General features: G+C 40.1%; 3 protein-coding genes across 14 annotated transcripts in view; 2 read left to right on the top strand and 1 right to left on the bottom strand.

The window, feature by feature from the left end:
- rapgef3 (Rap guanine nucleotide exchange factor (GEF) 3) overlaps positions 1–7857 on the bottom strand; it is a 29536-nt gene extending 21679 nt beyond the window's left edge. For 2 of the 11 annotated variants that reach the window (XM_039799539.1, XM_039799541.1), the window contains exons 1-2: positions 7727–7857; positions 5073–5158 (exon numbers count right to left, since the gene is read on the bottom strand). In XM_039799539.1, the coding sequence (XP_039655473.1) occupies positions 5073–5135 (63 nt within the window). In that variant the 5' untranslated portion in view covers positions 5136–5158; positions 7727–7857. Of the gene's footprint in view, positions 1–2092; positions 2646–2677; positions 3091–5072; positions 5159–5844; positions 5973–7726 lie in introns of those variants that run through there. The other 9 variants (XM_039799543.1, XM_039799546.1, XM_039799537.1 and 6 more) reach the window with 6 other exon arrangements.
- Positions 276–12185, top strand: slc48a1a (solute carrier family 48 member 1a). 2 transcript variants are annotated; one of them, XM_039799552.1, is made up of 3 exons: positions 276–462; positions 10497–10664; positions 10811–12185. In XM_039799552.1, exons 1-3 carry the CDS (start codon positions 453–455, stop codon positions 10945–10947), a joined length of 315 nt encoding a protein of 104 aa, XP_039655486.1. In that variant the 5' UTR covers positions 276–452; the 3' UTR covers positions 10948–12185. The 2 variants fall into 2 exon arrangements, with proteins under 2 accessions (XP_039655486.1, XP_039655485.1); XM_039799551.1 differs by lacking the exon at positions 276–462 and adding an exon at positions 9273–9934.
- Positions 12186–12223: 38 nt separating this feature from the next.
- On the top strand, positions 12224–22864 carry LOC120558517 (solute carrier family 26 member 9-like). Its single transcript, XM_039799550.1, has 21 exons — positions 12224–12419; positions 13311–13437; positions 13636–13775; positions 14817–14927; positions 15070–15245; positions 15345–15509; positions 15604–15756; positions 15897–15979; positions 16432–16579; positions 16658–16771; positions 17375–17452; positions 17562–17657; positions 17754–17860; positions 17967–18036; positions 18116–18208; positions 18297–18431; positions 18612–18854; positions 19621–19675; positions 20298–20434; positions 22548–22607; positions 22721–22864. The coding sequence occupies exons 2-21, from the start codon at positions 13313–13315 to the stop codon at positions 22730–22732; spliced, it is 2301 nt and encodes a 766-aa protein (XP_039655484.1). The 5' UTR covers positions 12224–12419; positions 13311–13312; the 3' UTR covers positions 22733–22864.
- Positions 22865–23160: the final 296 nt, after the last annotated feature.

The raw sequence follows: 23160 nt of genomic DNA, 5'->3' as shown, positions 1-23160 counted from the left end.
TTTTAAAGATAGTAGGCTATCTGTGGCCATCATCAACGATGTGGGTTACCTTCTACAGCACAAAAAGTCAGACTTTAGAAGTAAAAGTTGAAATGAAACACCTCCGTGCCCACCAGCCGCGGGGTATTGTTATAAACCGAACCGCTGGTTAAAAAAAAAAATCTGATTTAACGTGGAGTGGTTCTCCGGGGGAAAATGGCTAACGTTAGCTTGTCAGAGAAGATGCTTTTTTTGCATCGCGTGCGTGTTATCCGGGGGAGTTGATACCTGGTCGAGAACAGGCTTCCAGGATTCTCAAGCATCTTTCTGAAAGGATTAACAAGCGTCAAGGCAGCAGGACAACGCGATAAAGTTGCAAGGCTAAAGTTGGGCAAACATGCTAACGTTACACAAACTAGGCCTACGTTAACGTTACAAACAGGGGTTGAGCAGTATAATCAAATCGGTGAGAAATGGGAACAGGTAAGTGCCTATTCGAATTATAAACTGTGTTAAACTGTGGGAAATGTGAAATTGCGTATAATGGGAAACTGTAATTTTCTGGTTTTGCATCTGTGTAAAGTAGTCTAGTTGTTATGTGTGTAACGTTACTTCGCCCTACATTGTATTTCTTCGCTGTGTTCTTTGTGGCTTAGTTTTTATGATTCCTTTAACGCCGTATGACGTCACCTGTATTCTAAAGGCAATTGCTTTCAGTGCATTGGATTGCTCATGTTGCAAGGATAAATATTAAGGCCTTCTAAATGGGATGGGTAGCCTACCTGTTGGCTATGAAGCCTAATGTGTGATGCAAAGTTAGTAAGTCATTCATACGGTGGCCGTAGACCGTATATAAAAAAGACAGTGGCAGACTGAATTGATCAGGAAGCTTCTCAACCTCACATGACTGATATACATCTGTCAAGTGTCTCCGGTCCGTCTAGAGACAGACTCTGTGGCGTTTGCTGCTTTGTCTAGCCGTTGTGCAGCCAGCCGTGATGATCATAGCCTGAATGGCACATTGGCCAACAAAAACAACCCATTAGCTCCCCAGTGCAAGTTTGTTACTGTAGGTGAAGAGCTTGAAAATATGATTACATGGTTGTGATTGTGACTGAAATATAAACTCCATAAAGCAGTTGTATCAGGTGACCCAACCAAAATGATACATGATTGGACAAAAATATGGGGGGTGGGCGGGGGTGCTTCCAGGTCTGTAGACGGGCAGCCACAATAAGGAACCTTTTATGAATGTTTGGTATTTTGTTCTGCTTTGTCTCCATCTCTCAGCACTGGTATGAAATAGCAATAAGGACAGGGAGACAATGCCCTGGCATCTCCTAATAATGACAGCAAACAGAGCTCAGTTTTGCCCCTCTTTGCCTGCATTAGCTCAGAGAAGGAATTCGCAAATGCCTCAATGCCAGTTCAATTGTGCCAATTGTTGATATCGTACCTCAATCAACAGATGTACTGGATAGTATTTTAGAGGTGGAATGACTCTGCTTATCAAGCCTTAAATGTAGTATGCAATTCTAAAAGGAATCTTGTTATTGAAGCAGATCTGACTGCCTTTGTGCTGGTTTAGTACTACAAACACTGTTCCCAAAGCAAAGATAATCATCTTGTCAAGTCAATGCATTTATTCATTGTATGATAAGGGTGTTTTTTTTCTTTTTTTTTTAGTATGCTGTTGTGTAACCTGAACGTTACACTTTTGTGTAAATCTTATTGGCCTGGCAAGGACATCTCTGAGGAAGTGCTCCTGTGTAATAATATATCATGTATAAGATAACCTGAGTAAACACAAACTCACTGCAACAAGTTTGACCACTCCTGTGACAGTGGATAATATGTGTAGCGTGTTACACTGAGCCTATAAGCTCAGGTTGTCAGGTATCAGACAGACATGCCAGATCCAAATCACAATTGTCAGTTATTTACTGTAACTGTAGTATATAATATAATTGTACAGGAGAATTGTAGTTTAACCTTTGTGTGTTCTTCTACAATCTCTTCTGTAAACTGAACGGGGATGTTGTAGTGAAGGTGAACAATACACTATTTATATCCTGAGTTTAAGTAAAAAAAAAAAAAAAAAGTGCTTTGTTACCTTCTTGTCTCCACACCCAATCTGCTAAAACAATAGAGAAGTCTACTTCAGTCCACTGGAAGCATTCGTGAAATATCTGCAAGCTCCTGTTTTGGGGACTTAAACTGTTTCATAGTGGAGGTGAGAAGAAGTGAGGTGAACTGAACCCCATTTTCACATAAACACATTTCACCTGCTCTCTTTCTCCACCTATCCTGCAACTTTTTTCCTGGGTTTCAGCACAAATGCATTAGATGCCAAATTGAGTGGTTGTCACTAAGGCTTTTAGAGCTATTGTGCCATGTGCAGACTACATTCACTGCATGGCAATTCGTACAACACGTTAGGATTAAATCGGCTTCTCCAGCAGTGACTAATTCAAGACATTTACAGAAAGCAATAAGTGACCTCTCTTGAGTGCTTCTTTTTGTGATCAAGTCTAAAGATATGTGAAGTCTCCATATGAATATGGGCAGCCTAAGTTATCTCAGCATTACTTTTTAAAAGGCACTACGATACAAGACGGTGGCGGTACATGGTGATTGTCATCCCTCTCATCTCCTACTCCGCAGTTATTTCTCTGAAGCGAACATTAAAGCGGCATACCCAGCTGATGCCTCGTATGGTCGGGGTTTCCACTGCGGAGCGGTCCGGGAACACTTGGTAATTGTGACTCCGAAACAGATGCATCTTGTCTCAGATCCAAACAACCGACAAACAACTTTCCCAGTCAGAAGCTGTGCACGCGGACTCTGCACCTCCAGACATTATTCACAGCAAAGTAGATCGACCCGTCAGCCGCTGTTTTTTTCTTTTTCTTTTACTACGCACCGACGACACAACGCAGCGTCAGCTCAGGACTCGGCATATTGTACGACAAAAATCCAGCCAGGATTCTGTACGTCGTCCCTGCATCCAAAACCCAGACCGGCTACCTTCGATAGACGTGTCTGCCTCTCAGTGAGGACGGAGTGTGTAGTCTCCAGCCATCCCTGGCAGCACAGGCGCACTGCTGTGTTGCGTGTGTGCGCTTTTTTTTTTTTGGCAAGGAACTAACACGGAGTCATCAGAGAGACTGCCTCCTCTGGCATTTTTTCTTTTTCCGCCTAATTAATGGCGTTTGATTTATTTAACGTGACACCTGCACTCCGTGTGTATGTGGGCAGGTGCACTCTGTACATGTTGTCCTTTTTTATTTTAAAACCTGAAATAAAAAATGTATTCTAATGTGGACTGCACACCAGGCATGTGCAGATTTCCCTGATGGCCCAGGTGCTGTGTTTAAAGGTGACTAATAGCCTACTGGACCTGCGTGGTGAACAAAATCCCTACATAGACATAGAATGACACAAATATATAACAAAAAAATCTATGGCTACATCTCCATATTTTCTTTAAAATACCTCAATATGTTACACAGCAATATATTTTTTAAGTTAAATCTGGCTCATTCCATTTTTTTTTTTTTTTTTTTTTTTAACTCGAATGAAGAATCTTTAAATAAAAAAAAAAAAATGTCCTAGTTAAATTTTTTTATGAATTTGATACTTGTAAAACACATACATGCTGGAAATTATCTTTAGGGTTTCTTGGATGTTCACAAATTTAAACCCAGTCCAGTGAAAAATAAGCAATTGGTAAAGCTTAGATTACACATACAAAAATCACAAAAAAAAAATGAAAACTGAAAAAGTATTTGGAGTAGAACTATAGGATTTTGCAAGGTCCCATGAAGTTAAAGTTTTCACATGATTCTTTTCAGGAAAAGTCCATGACATGAACTGGGAGGTCTAGGTCAGTTAGTATGGAATGACCCATTTGTAGCTTGGCTTAAAGGGTAACTACTGTTTTTATTTTTATTTTTTTCCTTCAACCTGGACCCTATTGTCCTATGGTTTTGTGTGTAAGTGACTGATAGGAACAACAATCTTTGAAATTGGTCCAGTATTAAGTGTGAACGCTGTAACCGGCAGCCACAGTCTGGGCTGCAATGTAACCCTAGCGCTTAACCCACCAGACTCCATTTAAAAAACAAACATACTTTTTAGCGTGTATAGAGCCAACATATCTTCACATGTAAATCGGTAAACTATGTGTTTATTTCAACCAAAACTAGGGTTGTGATGGTTGGAAAAGTGATGGTTTTATTTTTGTGTATTTTAGAATGCTAAAATTACTGTATTTACATGGAGTCTGGTGGCTTTAGTGAATGCAATTTCGCGGATGTTTTTGTTAAAAAAAGCATCTTCCTCTTTAACAGAAAGGTCGACCTCCTTAGAAATCCTTTCCGTAATGTTGTCAGACACTTTAAAATATTATTCTGAGCTGGTCAGTGGCAAAACAAGTCCTTTTGTGAAGGTAAATTCAAGCTGCACAATTGCCCTATTAACTTACATTGTAGCTTGTTTTGCCGCTGCAGCGATGTCTCTTAATACTGGACCAATGTCAAAGGAAAAAAAATGGTAGTTACCCTTTAACCTGCTGGTAAGCTACCTGTTTAGCAGTTCACCTGGCTCTGCAATTTCACAAGACTGGGTCAAGGTTATTAAAGGAGTCATAATGTTCCATGCGGTCACTGTGTAGTGTAGTTTGCTCAGTGTAGTAGTTCAGAGCAGAACACTTGAGCTGCAGAACTCTGCACACACACTTATCAGGCTGTCCAGCTGTCTGGCTCAACCGGGTCTGTATGGGCATGGGCTCGCAGATAAACTGTTTCAAGGGCAGAAAACAGTTTAGGTTGGAGTAGTAGTTTGGTACAGTTCCAGTTGTCAGTTTGATGACAGGTGTTTGTCCTTTGCACAGGTGTTAAACTGTTACCCATTACTGGTTTATGGAATCATAAAACTCATGATGCTGTATATTGTACCAACAGGTGTTGAAACGTTCAGCTGTGAACGCATCTTGCTGTGTTACTTTTAGCCCCATCATTCTCTGTGTCTCCGGCTCAGTGTTATTGTATTGACTTTATATTTGTGTTCCAGCATAGAAGCAGATGACTTACTTCACTTATGTCTGGTGTACAACGTCTTGGTGGGGAACAGATGGATTTGACCAAGTTCTCCATCGAGGAGATGGATTGAACAGTATCTGTGTGAAATAAACAGGGTAATAATAAGTTTTCTTTTAAGTACCAAGTAAGAAACCTATTAATGCACGTGTCATGTCATTCATGGATTAATGGCCAAAGCAAATAGATGTAAATGTGCAGACTGTCAAACAAGGACAAGGGGACCCTCTATTTAACTTGATTTCCCGTGCACCTCCAGTAATGACCGTGTCCTGCAGCCTGGATATGTTATGTAAGACTTGTTTAAACCCCTGCTATTGTTCCAGTGCGGAGCTGCCCTTCCTGTACTGACCTCAATGCTGGAGTCAGTTTGCCACGGCTTTCCACAAGACGCACACAGACAAGAAGACTAATTCTGTCCTGCTTTCCTGTGCTTCGTTTTGGTGGTTCCTCCAGCTGGGAAGATGCAGGAGGGCAATGTAATGGAACTGCCTCTTCTGTGCAATATAATGAAAAGTCCAGCACCTGTTGCTCTTGTATGTTACCCCTCTGTTTTAGACATTAGTGCTCCTTTCTCGGAGTCCTACTCCATTAGCGTGTGTGTTGAGTGATTGCCAAAAGCCTACAGAGCTCAATTCCCTTGGAATCACAACCCCTCATTCATCTCAATTGCATAACAGAAGCTACATTGCACACCCTGTACTTTTGAAGCTACGGCTGCTGCACATCTACAATCTCTCAGGGGAAAAAAACAGTAACTCCTTACCAAGTTTAGACCTCCGGGATGGATCATGAGGATGCTCCAGTCAGAGCTGTCCCAAATCCAGTATTAAAAGTAAGCAAGCAGTCAAAGCAAAGTTTTCAAGTGTGGTCGATAACTTTTCTGTGCTCCAGCTAAACTCTGTCTCTGACTCTCTCTTCCAAATGTCGCACAGGGACTCTCTATGTTTCAAAATTAAGAATGTTCACAATGAAGGAATGCAGTTTTCCGTCTTATGACCTCCTGAGGGAATGTAAACCTGATGGTTGAGCTGATAAGGAAGAGCACATTGCTAAAATGTGTCTGTTTGATAGGATCTGACAAAGTGACTTGTTTGTTGAATTTATGGTAGTTCTGTACCAAATACACACTAAAGGAGCACACTGCTTTCTAGAAGGCTAATATACACTGGATGGGGATAATCTCAGGACTGATTTAGGAAAAGTAAAGCCAGAAAATTCATTAATTGGTGATTGCTTTGTGGCCCTGGGATTGACATGAAAGCTCCTGATTGCTGCATTGTTAAATGGCCTTGTTTGAGGTTCAGAGAATACTGTTCAGTTGTGAACATCAGAAAGTTCCATCTCACAGGAGAGACTAAATGTAGGCCGCCGACACCTTAAACTCTTCGGTGACTCAGGTCCCGGGTCATTTTGCATTGAAGCTTCAGTTCACATGCACGTCTGGCATTTTGAAAATAAATGCTGCCCTCTATTGAGAACACTAATGCTCTACAATCTGCAACACGTGGAGAGGAAATTCAGGAAAGCCTCATGCACATGTAAACATAAATCCTTAAAAATTTATGAAATTATTTAATGAGAATGTATACACTGATTCCCTTTTCTTTTTTATATAGAAACCACTTAAGCATCAAAACTACATAAATGAAGTTTTAGTAACTGATGTGAATGCACTTATATTGTATTACACTGGTGAACTGATATTTCTTGTTTTTCGCTGGGTTGTCTGTTTTTCTCGTGCTCTCTCTCTCTCTGTCTGTCTGTCTGTCTGTATCTATTTGTGTGTGTTTCTATTTGGGTCCTCTGGGAATGGGAGTGGGATTTCCTGCAACACATCTACGCCCATGGAATGTGTACTTTGCCAAGTATCTTTGTTGTGCCTGTCTGGTGACACACACACACACACACACACACACACACACACACACACACACACACACACACACACACACACACACACTCGCACACCTTTTCCTTCCTCTCCCCTGTCCAGTAAGCAGTGACAGGTTGTTTTTTTTAGTTTGACCCCATGGTCAAATGAAGACTGAAGGACACAAGCAAAAGCAATAAAAGATGACAATAATTCTAATTTCTTTTTTTTTTTTTATCAGTTTGTGAGCATCGTTCTTACACATGTACCTCCTGCTGCTCAGTCACATTACCATTCACACCAAATACATGCAGTCATATTAGAGAATAAGTAACTTGCTTTGTCTTGAAATTGTATGCAGTAAGTAGTAAAATGAGATTGTGTGTGTGTGTATGTATATATATATATATATATATATATATATATATATATATATATATATATATATATATATATATATATATTTTTTCTACACACACACTGCTCATAACATCTTGTCAGACATTTAATATTTCTCTTAAGTGTGCATGGTATACCATGGCCAATTTTCTGTCTGAAGAAATAAAATAATTACACATCTATCTATCAAACTGTCTATCTTTTATATATATATATATATATATATATATATATATATATATATATATATATATATATATATATATATATATATAATATATATATATATATATATATATATATATATATATATATATACACCACACAAAATGTCAGTCTATTACGTTATTTTAATAAGTAATCATCAGTAACTCACCACTAGCACACTCGTGTAAGATTCTTCAGCCTTTTGGCTTCCACGCTTTTCGGGGTTTTCTGCTTTCTCTTTTCAGCCTTTGCTTTTTTTTCAAATGCCGGAGGATGATCTTTCAGTCATTGCTGTTTATGTGAGTTGTGGGGAGTGTTGCTGAACTTAGCTTCCTGTATCTTTCTGATTGGCTGTGAAGACAGTACCCAGGGTGGCGGGGGGGGCACCCGTGACATCCTTTACTGCAACACAGCTACTAACAACCACAGGACTGCTTTGGAGCACAGATTTAAATTCTCTACACATTATTTGTATTCAATAGATTTACAGTCAAACTATAAAACATTGCTCAGAATAAATGATAACATTATGCTTTAATGTTTCCTACAGATAAATGTACTTCCTGCGTGCTCCCATCTAGCCACAGTCATGTTTTCATGTGAATATCTCCTTTTTGTAGATTTATTCACATCTTTGCTTCGCAAATTGTTCATCTTGTTTAATATTTAATAGTTGTGGAATGTAACAGTACATTTACTTAAATACTGTACTTGGGTACTAATTTGATGTAATTGCAAATTACTTATTTCCATTTTATGCTACTTAATACAATTCAGAAGAAAATATTGACCGCTTTAGTGAGTACTTTGCAGACAACGATTTTACATATAATACATAATGATGAACTTCTAAAACATAAGTTCATCAAATGTTTAGTGTGTAAAATATGTTAACATTAAGTAAAAGTTCAAATCAGCTCCACCTCCACCAACTACCACAGAATTTTTTTTATTAACATTAGTCCATATCAACGAAAGTCCATTTCCAGGATAATTGCCTGACATGGGGGTGACACACCAGATGTCCCTCTGTTTCAGGAAACGACTACAAACTTTGAGTAGGCAAGCTACACGCAATTTTGAAGTAACAGCCAAGGCGATTGTAATGGGTTTAAAGAAATGCAAAATTTCTCTTATCCTAGAATGTGTAGCCACCAAAAAACTCTTGCATTGCCAGACCTTTCTCCACAGTGCTGTGGAGTAAGGTCTGGCAATGCACAAGTTTTTACACGACTTCACCAGAAACAATAATTCAATAGTAAAACCAACCATTTTCAGCATTCTGAGTATTTTTAATTTGATACTTTAAATACATTTCCACAGGACTTTTACTTGTCAATGATTATTGAGTCTGTTTTTCTCAATTTTATTATAATAGTTTTTCTTAAGTGAAGGATTTTCTTCCACCCGTTTGTGAACTATAGTCTTTCCAGCTGACAGCTTGTATTAACACAATGCTTTTATTTCTTTGCCTGGCTGTATGAACTTATGCAACATCTTATAGATTGTTATATTTTTGAATAATAAATGCCTTCACAGTGAGCTTTCAATGGACTCCATGTAACCAAAAACGAATACCCATTGTATACCAAATTATTATAACAGATTTGGCACCAGAAGTTTTAAGTTGGCGTTTCTCTTTGCTCCACTAGGGGTGGTGTGTTGGCGAGTTGGGGGTTTCCTCAGTGCAAAGATATTTGTATGTATAAGTGATAGATGACTTTGCGGTAAATTGTTGAAAACACACTCGCAACATATTGGTCAATATCAACTATGTTGTATTTCAAGTGTTTTATGACCGTGAAGTACATGTAACCGAAGACAGTCCCCACGGGTATGTTTCGGCATCGGCTGAAGACGGGGATCCACGGTCGGGGTGTTTTCTGGATCATAACCATCTGCCATCTTTGCGGTGTACATCAGATAAACACTTGGTTGCTGTTTAGCTGCTGCCTGTTAGCTTGAAATCTAAATTATGTCATCGGAGTTTGTTGCTTGTATCAGGTACACGAACAGGCTATTACTTAACTAGCTTTTTCTAAAGCTAGTCTTGCTAGCAGTGATAGGCGTCGTTCTCCCTAACGTTAGTCCAGGGGAATTTGCTGTTGTCGTTTTCCTTTCGTTTGTATCAGTGATATTACATAATGAGGCGGTAAGCTTGTTGATGTAGCTAGCTTAATATACCTACGCCATACTTAACGCCTGTTACAAACATTTTGGGAGGCAGTAGGCTAATTGTATTTTACAATGGGAGGCAGCAGAATTTACATTAGCATAGGATATGCTACCTTTGGCACCATGGTTGGACTTTCGGCTTTCCTGGTCTGGAATATAGCATACAAACAGCCATGGACTGCGGCCATGGGAGGCCTGTCAGGTATGTTTACACACCTAGCTAGCTATCACCTGAGTTCTATCGTTAACCGTTAACGTGAGCGTCTTCTTCACGTGATATTGGAGCATTTAACTCGGGCTGCCTAATCCTTACACAAGGGACAAGGCCTGCACAGTCAAACATCACACCATAATCATATAACAGGTGGTGGTTGTATTTTAACCTCTTGTTGCCACTGAGGTTCCTAACACATCATTTGCTGTCAGTGTTCGCTGCTATATATTCTAATGTAGGTCACACTTGTGCAGATGACCAGATTTGTAGCTTATCCGCTTCGCCAGCATCAATATTGAGCTTTAACTCTGCCGATACTAGTTTTAGTGAATGTCACTTTTGGGAGTTAAAAAAAAAACAAAAAACATCTAACTTTTAATTACTTAACATATATTAGTCTTGTCTAAACTGTTTTCATAGAACCGTTGACTTTGCTGCTATTAATCACCCCACTCCCTTTTATCATGTCATTTTGTCTCCAAATACTGTATAATTTCTATTTTTGATTGTTTATGAAAGTGTTATTTTTTTGTTTTATTTGTTTCAACAGGAGTTTTGGCGCTCTGGTGTCTTGTCACACACATCATGTACCTGCAGGATTTCTGGCGCACCTGGCTCAAAGGCCTCAAGTTCTTCATCGCTGTTGGTGTGCTCTTCTCAGTTTTTGCAGTGACCACTTTCATTACCTTCCTAACTCTCGCCATCACACAGAAGCAATGTAATCCTCTCTCTAATTGTCCTAGTTCATAATGAGTAATCAGTATAATGGAGAATTAGAAGAAATCATTAGGACTCATGCTTATTGTTTATTAGATTGATTTCCTGATGCAAAGTTTTCACCTTTCTGCGTTTTCTGTCCCACAGCTCCGACTGACCCGAGGAGCCTCTATCTCTCCTGTGTGTGGAGCTTCCTGACTCTGAAATGGTCCTTTCTCCTGGCCTTATACTCCTACAGATATCGCCAGGAGTTTGCAGACATCAGCATCCTCAGCGATTTCTAGTCAGTACTGGTTTTATAGTCTGCAATGGACTTTGGGGAGTTTTAAGCTGCCAGCAGGAGCTGGTCAAAGAGCTTTTGTAACAAAGAGGAGGAAAAGCAGACAAGGCTAGATTTAAAAGGTCATCTGACTCTTACTATATGGAGTTGCACTTGCTTAAACTCTGTATTTGTATTGTTACCTGTTCTCCTACTTTTAATGACCCGGATACTATATTCCTGTAAGTAGCCATAAGTCTAAACCTCTGAAGACTGGAACTGGTTTTGGATTGATTGCTTGAGGCTGTTTATCGAGAGACATGCTCTTCAGACAGATTTTATCATGAGATTGTTTAATCTTAAAACGGCTAACGCATACAAGGAAATCCCCACCATAACAGGCGTTTAATCAAATAAGTTGTTAAAGTGAAAGTGAAAATACTCCCAAAAGCCGAAATCCTCAGAACCAAAACTAAAACCTCCTACCTGAAGCCACTCTGCTAATTGGCTGACGGTGTTTGTTAGAGTGCTTGAATGTTTGTACGCAAATTAGCTTTTTCAGAGTTGCAGTCTTGAACCACAGAATACTCTCGTCACTAGTGTCTGCAAAATTGGTCTCTTAGCTCCCTTTCATCGTCAATGAAGCAGTTTGGGAAACCATTTCTTTCTTTTTTTTTAAATCCATTCACCAATATGAATATATTGAATTCTCATTCAAAGCTTTCTAGATATGGTAGTTAATGTACTTACTTTCTCCCTTCATACCCTGCTTCTCTTTTAGTAGAATTGAAGAAAGGGCATTCCTGTGGAATTTGTGCTTTTCATGTTTATTTCCACCAGGGGGAGACATTTTTCAGTCAAGAGTCCACTGGAAAATTATGACATTCCTTTTTAGGAGAACGCAAATGAATTTGAAAAATGATTGCACTTTAGTCTTTCATATTGATGCCAATGTTTTACACTCAAATCCTAATACAATGGAATAATCCTTTTACATGGCCGTCTCTGTCTCACCCTTTTTTAAATGTTGAAAGATAATATATGTATCATTTATTTTACTGTTAGTATGATTTGTGTAAGTCAAGTCAAACTAGGCTGTGTAAGTGGTTAAGTCCCAGCTGTTCCTCATGTCTGCCTGCTACCACAAAAATGTTTAAATGTATTTTTGTTGTTGAGAGATTATGAATGTGAGGGATTATGAATGCGAGGATGCTACATGTAAATAGAAACTGAACCCATTAAAGTTGCATTCATCGGTAATTACATCATGTCTCCTTGCCTCTATACTACGCAGATACAGCAGCACCCTAACAAACCAACAATTTAAGCGATTCAACTGTCCCAGCAAGGCTGTACGTGCTAAAGCCTTTTAGTTTCTAGGCTCCACCCACAAGGTGTAGAGGGTCTTTAGCATAGCTTGATAAGGAATCAAACAAGTGGGCAATACACACATACACCTGAGCCACATGCCTGCAGACGTTGCACTTCAACAATAAGGTACAGTGCTGTCTTTTCATACTTCTACTTCAACAAATACAGAATCAGATTGTAAACATACTGGCATTGAAATCAACGTGTTAAATTCTAGGGATCAGCTCATTACTTGCTGCTGTCATTTTTGATTAATTAATTGGTGCCCTCATTCGAAGAGGACACATCTCTAAGACAATGGTAGAGATTAAACAACACAAACTTTTACTAAATGCACATAGTTGACTAAATGTAATTAAGCTAATATGCAGCTCTGTCTTTTATATTCCGTTATTTCTTCTTGAGCTTTAAGCCTCCTGTCTAAACAATTTTTACAATTTTACAAGCACTTTTTTTTGCCTAAAGTTAAATATGCTTTTTGTTAGAAGTTAGTTGCCAGTTTTTTACCATTGTTTACTCCAAATAGCAAAATGGCCATGTTTTTATGTTCAGATATTTTATTTTATTTATTTATTTTTTTTATTGCTGATTTTCTTATAGAACATGTCATTTGGAAGAATTTTTTTCTACAGCGTCCAAACTTTAAGAAGCATAGAGTGATCTTGTGCGTGTGCTATTATTGATCTGGTCTTGAGCAAATATTTTAGCAGGCCACCTACCTGTTGGCTGATCCTACACCCTTCAAGGTTAGATGAAGGCCTTGCACTTGAAATGTGCGACCTAAATGTAAAACAACAGAAGTACAATCCTAAAGATCACCTTATGTCCACAGCTGTATAAATATAATCCTGAAACTTTATGTTTTACGTGTAAAAAATCAACGGTGTAAACTTGTGCTGTTGAAGTAAAATGGTATTGATGCTACCTTGAAAGATGGAATTCCTTAAATTGCACCATGAGGACATAGTATTAGAGAGAGATCTTTCTATGGACTTAATGTGTCTCAATATGCTATAGCCATGCACCGGGATCGCCCACGTTATGTGATTGACAGGCCGGCATATAACCTCACAGACTTTGACAGAGAGTTTGACAAGAAGAGTCGACAATTCCCCGTTGGAGAGAAAGTGAAGAAACTCTTCAGGTACAGAATTGCAATCTCGCCGCACAGTCAACATGAACTACAAGTCTTCCCATCACGCAAACTCTACCTTTTGACAAGCTTTGTGTTGTGCTCAAACAGCCCTGTAGCTATGAAGTTTAGTCGTGCTGTGGACTTCTTCACAGTAACAACCATAAAATCCGAGCTCTTCAAAGAGTTTCCCTTGTTTGTTTCTGTCAGATGCTCTGTGCTGAGACTCAAGGGCTTGTTATTCAGACATCTGCCTGTACTGAGCTGGCTGCCCAAGTACAAAGTGAAAGACAACCTGCTTTGTGATGTCATCAGCGGGGTCAGCGCCGGCACCATTCAAGTTCCCCAGGGTCAGTCAATACTCTCTCTTACCCCTTTTCCACCAACAAGAATCAGGTGCTGGTTCAGAGCTAGAGCTAGTGCCGGTTTGGAGTTGGTTCGACTGACGAGCCTCCAAAGAACCGGTTTGCTTTTCCACAGGCTAAAGAGCCAGCACAGAGCCAGGTCTAACGTCACTGTATACGTCTCATCTTTCCCAGCAACGTTAGCGTGGCGGCGCCAAACACAAACCCACCATCAACAATGCTTTGCGGACCTACATCGGCATCCAAACTCGGCGGATCCAACTTGTTCGTGCGGCTCGCCTTTTATAGTGCAAGAAAGCAGCTTGTTTCTTCCTCTGACCACTGCTGTTGTTGTTTAATCGCGTCCATCGTGTTTATCTGCTAATTCAAAAATGGCGGTCACAAGTTTCTGTTCGTCTTGTTGGTCACGGTAACCCCGCCCCCAGCCGCTGACGTAAGCGGTTCTTACTTCTGGCCCAGCAATGATTTGGTGCTACTTAACCCTTGTGTTGTTCTTCGGGTCCCAGTGACCCGAAGAACAACACAAGGATTATGTACTTCCCTTTACTTTGTTGAGAATTGCTATCTAAACCCTGCTTCTTGTAAAGTAAGTAAGTAAAGTTTATTTCTAGAACACATTTAAACACAGTTTAAGCTGACCAAAATGCTGTACAAACAAGAACTAAGGTGCTGTATTAACCCTTATTTAGAGAGCAATTCTCAACAAAGTAAACGGAAGTACATAATCCTTGTGTTGTCCTTCGGGTCACTGGGACCCGAAGGACAACACAAGGGTTAAGAACCACTTTTACTGGTTCGGAGCTGGTGCTTTGGTGGTCGAAAAACAAAGAACCGATTTGAAACTAGGCTCTGGCTCCGAACCAGCACCAGCTCTGCCTTGGTGGAAAAGGGGTATGTGATGCCTCTGCATAATACCCACTGACTGAAGCTAGTTGCAGCGACGTTGGCTCCAGTATATAACATTGTGTTCGGATTTTTCTTGTTGATTTACGTGACTGTTATAAAAATGGTTCCTGTTCTTTCCAGGCATGGCATTTGCCCTCCTGGCAAGCCTCCCTCCTGTCAATGGTCTCTACTCCTCTTTCTTCCCTCTCATCCCGTATTTCTTCATGGGCACTGCTCACCAGATGGTCCCAGGTAAATTAGACTGATTTATCTACAGCGGTTTCATATGATGACAGTGATAAGTTGCCAGGGCTGCACAGTGCAGATCAGCTGCGCTCGGCACTGACTGTAGTACGGCAAAGAAAATAAATGTGACACTACTTTTTATGTCTAGGTACGTTTGCTGTCCTCAGCATTATGGTGGGAATCGTATGTCTTAGGCTGGCGCCAGAGTCAGACTTCAGTCATTTCAATGCCACACTTAATTCTACAATAGTGGACACAGACCGGATGAATGAGGTTCGTCTGGGAATATCTGGAACCCTGGCCTGTCTCACTGCGATCATACAGGTACTCGGCTAAAATCAAAGTCTTTTAATGTGAAGTTTGAAAGACGTGGGGTATAGTTTAATGCAAACGTGACACACTGAGAGCTACTCGTGTGTGCAGATTGGCCTTGGCTTCATGCAGTTTGGGTTTGTAGCCATCTATCTGTCGGAGTCCTTCGTCAGGGGCTTCATGACTGCTGCAGGACTGCAGATCCTCATCTCAGTGCTCAAGTACATCTTTGGCATCCAAGTGCCACCTTATAGTGGTCCGCTGGCCGTTATATATGTAAGTGATTCCCCATATAGTTGTCAGAGAACATCAAAATGCTTTGGTAGTATGATTTGTCATTAAAAGATGTAATTTAAATGTTCTGTCACAGACTCTGGTAGATATTATATGTGGCCTCCCTGATACCAACATAGCGTCGTTGGTATTTGCTCTGGTCAGCAGCATAGTTCTGATTGTAGCGAAGGAGCTGAGTGCACGCTACCGCCACAAGCTGCCCTTTCCCATTCCTATGGAGATCATAATTGTAAGTAGTTTATAGTTCTCATTTCTCTCATTTTAATTTTTGTTTAATTTCATGAAGCTGTTGCACATATTTATTTTGTAGATTTGTGACATATATACAATATCAGGACTAAAGTGAGGATTGATTCCTATTCTCCACAGGTGGTGGTGGCCACAGCCATCTCAGGCCCTCTGCATCTTCCTGAGATCTACCACATGGACATAGTGGGAGAAATTCCTTTGGGGTAAAGCATATATCCCCATACTTTGTAGGGCTGTACAATATATCTTTTTGTTTTTTAAATCATTACTGCGATATCAACTGGCACAATAAACCCATCGCGAAAGGCTGAGACATATCCCAAAAACCACACAACAGATTTTTTTGTGTTATAGTTAAAAGAAAATATCGGTAGAAAACGGCACTTCTTTTTTTTAAGTGGTAAAATCTTTGTTGAAAATGTTTCCTTTCATTTGTTTTAGATTCAACAAGAAATCTGTTGTAATTTAGCAGAATACTGAAAGCAGCCTTGCTGAGAACACTTTAATATCTTATTATAAGTAATGACATTATTGTGATTCTCACTGTTATTGCATATTTTCCTCATATCGTGCAGCCCTAATACTTTTAATCAATGGTTTCATTAATTCTAATTACTCATGCAATTTAGATTTACTTCTTGTCTCTCTTTTCCAGATTCCCAGCCCCCATCCTGCCAACAGTGAATCAGTGGGAAGACATGTTGAGCACAGCTTTCTCCCTGGCAATCGTGGGGTATGTCATTAACCTGGCAATGGGCAGGACACTGGCAGCCAAGCATGGCTACGACGTGGATCCCAATCAGGTAACCGCATATCTTGTACTAGTTCAAAATGTGCATTTCATTAAATTTTGTAAATACAACATGCATGTTCTTGTGCAGGAAATGTTGGCTCTTGGCTGCAGCAATTTCCTCGGGTCCTTCTTTAAGATCCATGTGATCTGCTGTGCCCTGTCGGTGACCCTGGCGGTGGACAATGCTGGTGGAACATCACAGGTGAGTGCTGCGTTACCGCTCCCACGTACTGTAACTGTAATTGAGCTCAAGTAGTGTGTGTTATTCATCAAAGGCAGGGTTGGTAATGTTGAAAAGCTAGCAAGATCTGAATGTAGCATCTCCTCGGGGCTCCATCTAAACCCCCCCTGCCCTCGGGGCTCCGCCCACACACATTGCTGCTTCAGAGCGGAAAAAGGATTGCAATTTTAGCAAACGCCTAATCCTATCATAACGAATGTTTAACTACTGTTAGCACCGTGGCTACGACGCGCAGTGAGCTCAGGTTCGTACACGGGAGGGGTAGAGTACGCACAGCAGAGCAGAGAGGCATTTCATTGGTTCTTTCCAAGCCGACCGCAAGGCTGTGATTGGTGGGCGTTTTTACAGGATTACAGCAGCTGCAGATGACAGATCTTTTTCGCTCCTTTTTCAGAGCCCAAGTTATTTTTGGCTGTCGGGGTGTAAAGACAATTTCAAAACAAAATAAAAAAATTGGATATTGGAAATAGTTACCAACCCTGCCTTTAAGTGCAATTTCATAAAAATAAAAAAAATGTAGTATGGACAGCTAACTACTGCACCTCTGTTGCTGCCCTCTAATAGTTTGCCAGTCTATGTGTGATGCTGGTTGTTATGGTTACCATGCTGGCATTGGGAGCCTTCCTGAAACCACTTCCAAAAGTAGGTGGACATAGGACTGATACTTGGAAAAAGTAGACAAAAAGTTGAAGTAGCGGTGGGAGAAAAATCTAGGCATGATCAGTGACCTATGTAATCTTGGTTTCCCCAGTCTGTGCTTGGAGCCTTGATTGCAGTCAACCTGAAGAACACGCTCCTACAGCTCTCTGATCCCTATTACTTATGGAAGAAGAGCAAATTGGACTGTGTAAGTCAAAGCCTTGTCTGCAATATTGCAGCACAATGTGAGATATATTTTTTTCTCTCTATATTTTGTTTATTTCTATTGTTCTTTGTCTTCCAGTGTGTGTGGGTTGTGTCATTCTTGGCCACATTCTTTCTCAGCTTGCCTTATGGAGTTGCTATCGGAGTGGGCTTTTCCATCCTGGTAGTGATCTTCAAGACACAGTTGTGAGTAAATGCTCTATATTTTTGAACCAAAATTAAGAAAAGACAATGTAACAAAGTGTAAATGTTTCTTAATGTGTTGCTCATTTTAATAATGTGTTCCTCGTAGTCGCAATGGTTCGGCAATGGTTCAAATTATGGATACAGATATCTACAAAAATCCAAAGGTGTACAGTAAGGTATGAAAATTACGTATTTTATGTTTTACACATAATGTAAGAGGAATTGCATCTCATTTGTTTTTTCACAACTCCACAGGTCGTGTCAATAACAGGTGTGAAAATAGTGAACTATTGCTCACCACTCTATTTTGCAAACGCTGAAATATTTCGCCAGAGAGTCATCAAAAAGGTACAGTGAAAAAATGACCTCTTTTGCTATCATTCAAGATTAGAATTAAGTGGCATATGGGTGTTTACGTAGGCATGTTTTTGTCTAGACCGGGCTGGACCCTGGTAAACTTATCCTGGCCAGACGGAAGTTCTTAGAGAAAGAACAGAAACAAAAAACGAAAGAAGAGAACAAGGAGAATGAGACAAGGAGGAGGAAACCCAGCTCTTTGGCAAACATGAAGGTGGGGATGACACATTTGTGTTTGACCTAGAAGCTCACAGCCAGAAACTCAAAGCTTTTTATGGGTCGTGATTCTACTGTCAATATTTCCCATTAGGTTAAACATTACAAAGATTGTCTGGAAATACAACCTGTAATCTTTTCTGTTCATCTGGCTCTTATGTATTTCCTCTGAATCTAGACCATATCTCAGCTTGAACTGCAAATAGACTTTGAGATGAACGATGGCAGTGCCAGCAAACCTGAACCTCCCACCAGCTATGTCAACTTCCACTGTAGTGACATTGAGCCGGGCGAGCAGGCACCTGACCAAGAGCCACCCAGCCCCACACTGGTGTCCCAGCCCATGCCCTTCCACACCCTCATCCTCGACTTGGCAGGGGTCTGCTTCATAGACCTAATGGGCATCAAAGTATTGATAAAGGTATAAGCTTGTCTGCAATACTAAATTCACTCTTAAAACGAATAATTCTATTCTAAACCTTTTTATGTTCATTGGTGCATTCATTATATACATATATAGTAGTATGGCACCCCTAAAATGTTTATTAAGAAGCATTTTTTCAGGGTTCATCCAAAAGAACCTTTGAGGTTCTTGCATGAAAAGGCTCTTTTAGATCACAGAAAAGGTTTCTATTTAATTAAATGATAATAGTAACAACAACAACAATATTAACTAGAAGGGCATTCGCAGAGCGCAGAACTCTGCCAAGGCCGCACCTTATCTCGCAATTAACAAAAGTGTTTGTGTATCCACCCTGTGATTTGGATGCGCTCTAAAATGTATTGGCCCATGCTACACCCATCCACCAAGTTTCATACAAATCAGGCCAGTATTTTTTTTTTCTCGTAATCCTGCTGACAAACAAACTGAACTGTGAGAATAACCCTGGCGTTCCTTACTGAACCTTTTCATGAGAATGTTTAAAGCAACACTAGAGAACTTTTCCCGCTTCTTTCCCCCTACAGGTTGGAAGCGGAATTGTCCATTACATTACATTATGCAAATTTGCCAGATCGGGTAGCGGATCTGTAGTTCAAATGAACTGGACAATGTAATGGACAATTCCGCTTCCAACCTGTAGGGGGACCGAAGCAGGAAAAGTTCTCTAGTGTTGCTTTAAATACGGAAGTATTCAATCAGAGTTATTCCAACATGAACAGTCTCGTGTCCTTTATTCCCCACACAGATGAACTCAAGCTACACAATGCTGGGCATTAAGTTGTACCTGGCTAATGTTCAAGGTAAGATCTTAAATGACTTAAGTGCATTTCACACTTGTTGGCTATAATGACCAGTTGGCATGAATACAGGGCCCTAGTCATTCCTTCAACATTAAGTCCATAAGGTCTGTGAAGGACACTGGTAGAATGAGAGTACAATTGTAAGTCAGAGATTAAATGTCTAAACACTCGTCATAGGGCACATGGGCTTTCCATTTCCTTGCAAGATAAAGCTATAATGGTGATTGTGGCCGGGTTGGCTCAGTGGGTAGAGCAGGCGCACATATACTGAGAGGTTTATGCCTTGACGCAGAGGTCCAGTGTTCTTATCCGACCTGTGACGATTTCCTGCATGTCCTCCCCCTCTCTCTCCCCTTTCTCACCTAGCTGTCCTATCACATAAAGGTGGAAAATCTTAATATAATGGTTATCCACAGTAATTGTAATTTGTTGGGATTGATAACCTTTAAAGGGATACTTGAATGATTTTCATTCTAGTGCATAGACAGCCCAGTTTTATGAAAAGACCCTCTTTCCACTTTAAGCGTGGCACTTTTTTTTGGCCAATAGTGTAGCCATTTTATTTCTCTTTAAATGGCACATGAAAGTCCTTGTGTGATGTTTGTCGTCTTGTGGCCTGCAGCCCCGGTGTATGAAGAACTGGAGGTTGGAGGAGCTTTTGATGACGGCAATATTGCCCGCAGTAATCTCTTTCTTTCTGTCCACGATGCCATTGTGTTTGCTCAGCAGACCACTGGAGAGAGGCGAGTCTCCCCAACGGTAGGCCCCCCCCCCACTGTACAAAATAACCTTATCATACAAATCCTTTTCATAACATCACATACAAACACCTGCTGTTCAAAGGTTCTAAGATTAGTGGTATAAGGAGAATTTTATTTCCGAAGTACCAAATTCCTCTTTCAGCACAGCTTTTGTCACCTTATCTGGTTCAACAAGGGTAAACAGTAATATCACACAGGTTTTTGTGACACATTAAGTGCCACAGCAAACGAAGTGGTAAGTTACACCAAGGTCACGCTGCATATTGTAGCTGTGTGCCTGATTTTGTCTTCACTTTACTGCCTGATAAGCATAGGCAACTTTTGAAGCATCTGACAGGACATACACTTCAGCAGGATTTTAACACTTTATTATATAAGTGCTTCACGAAACAGCAAAATAAACCAGAACAGTCATAAAAACATCAGGTTTTTTAATTGACAAAACTAGTTGGTGTATAAAACCTGTACAATGTAGGTAAGAATAGGAAAAATTTTATTTTATTTTTTTTTAAGAAATAAAAGAGCTTCAAATAATTAATATAGATAACAATGTTGCAATTAATTCACGATTCATTAAGGGAGGTTATTTATGTGCTGCCAGTCTCAACTGTCAAAACCCCTGATGCTCAGAAGTACTTAAAGTGCTCATATTATGCTCATTTTCATGTTCATAATTGTATTTTGAGGTTACCAGAATAGGTTTACATGGTTTAATTTTCAAAAAACACCATATATTTGTTGTACTGCACATTGCTGCGGCTCCTCTTTTCACCCTGTGTGTTGAGCTCTCTGTTTTACAGTCCCTCAAGAAAAACGCGATTATGCGATCGCATAATTCAATGCTTAATCAGCCAAAGTCCGCATATTCATGCGAGGGCCGCATTTGTTTTCAAATATGCCGCACTTTCGCCGCATAAATTGCCGATTTCCGCGCTAAATATGCGGTGCTTGCATGATTTCATAATCCCCGCATTTTCGTTGCAAAAAAGTCACCTATATCTTAGCAGAAAGTTGAAAAAATGTTGCGTTTACTTCACACAAGAGCAGTCATTTTCCCCTGTTGCCATGGGAACGTTATGAAGTGGCGTAATTACGCGACGTGAACATCATCGTAAAGCAGCTGTTGGAGGGTGAATTTGACATGTACTTTGAGTCTCTTAAGTTGGTATCCAATAAGAAAGCTATCTTAATATCTGAGGTCTACTCAAATTTCTTTGTTTAAGTGCTCCTGCTGTCTTTTATTAACAATTTTTGAAAGTCTGTCTCTTTTGTATCTTTTATTTTCCTCTGTTTAGACTATTACTTTTATTTTTACTTTAATATTATATTATTTGTATATATTGTTGTATCTTATTTGTTTATTTATTGCAATGACTGAATATCTGTAAACTGCTTTTGGAAATTAAGTTTAAAAAAAGCAGGGTGTTGGGGGAATCACTTTTTCTTCTCTTTTTCATCAAACCACAGTTTTTGCAAGTTCCCACAATTTTTGCAAGTTCCCGCAAATTGCATAAATATCCCGCATAGTCCATCGCATTTTTAAGAAAACGTGCCGCATAATCAAGGATTTTTGCCCGCAACAATCACAAAAAAACTCAGCGTTTTTCTGGGAGGACTGGTTTTAGCTACAGAGTGAGGCATCACACTTCTATCCATCTTTGCTGGGAGTCGCACATGCGCAGTAGCAGTAGAAATGTACGAGCACATCTCTGGTAAACACAAGAATTAAAGTGGTGCTTTTGCATGACTCTTTGCAGAGAAACTCAGATTTACAGATCTGTCGATTAAATCAACTAATCGATTAGTCGATACAATTGAATGAGTGTTAGTCGACTAAGAATTTCTTCAATCGAGCACAGCCCTAGTGTGGAAGCACCAGAGACACAAAATAACACCCCAAATCCCAGAAAAAGTGTTTTTTTCATAATATGGGAAGTTTAAAGGCGGATGTGCACAGATCACTACAAATTGTAACAGTAATGTAACCCTTGAGTGATAACTTTAAAGACCACTTTAAAGTTATTTTAGATAAAGCTTGCCTCTAACATCCATATGTATTGCTTTCATGCCTGTTTGATTTTAAATATGTACATTCACTTTGTTGGCTGCAGGCAGAGAGAGCAAGACAGGAACTTGCCTTTAACATTAATGAGAAGAAGGATCTGGAGCAGGTATGCACTAGCTCGCCCATACAAAAGCATACAAGCATGATGCAAAATGACAAACTCGCCTACTTCACCATAAAGCCATTACTCTATATCTAAGAGTAGTTTTACTTTTACAGGAAATGTTTTGAGCACTGATCGCTGCAGTGAAGACAAGCGGGAGAAACATGACGAAGATACTAACCGTAAACTTTCAATGTCACTGTAATTTATGGAAATGTATTGTTGCCAAAAATACTTTCTGTGCTTGATCTCATATCTCTTTGCTGGCTCTAAATTCTCTAAATAAAATGTTTAACTTTGTGGATGGGCACAGTAATCAGTACTTGACTCCACTGACAGGGGGTGGTACACACCAGCACAAGTGAGCGCTGAGCAGATAATGAGGAGAACTCTGAGGCTCAGTTCGCCCACCTCTCACAGTAACTGTGGAGGGAACCTGCTGACTGTGCAGTCATACCGAAGTGCTCCTGTAATTAACTGAGTATGCACAGCCACAGCTGTGTGCTACAGCCAGCTGAGCAGTCTGGCCAAGTGTCCTTGAGGAGGCAAGACACTG

Source organism: Perca fluviatilis, chromosome 5 (genome assembly GCF_010015445.1).
Source record: "Perca fluviatilis chromosome 5, GENO_Pfluv_1.0, whole genome shotgun sequence".
In the NCBI taxonomy this organism is placed as follows: Eukaryota; Metazoa; Chordata; class Actinopteri; order Perciformes; family Percidae; genus Perca; species Perca fluviatilis.
Note: the sequence above shows the minus strand (reverse complement) of the source record. Positions and strands in the feature narration are given on the sequence as shown.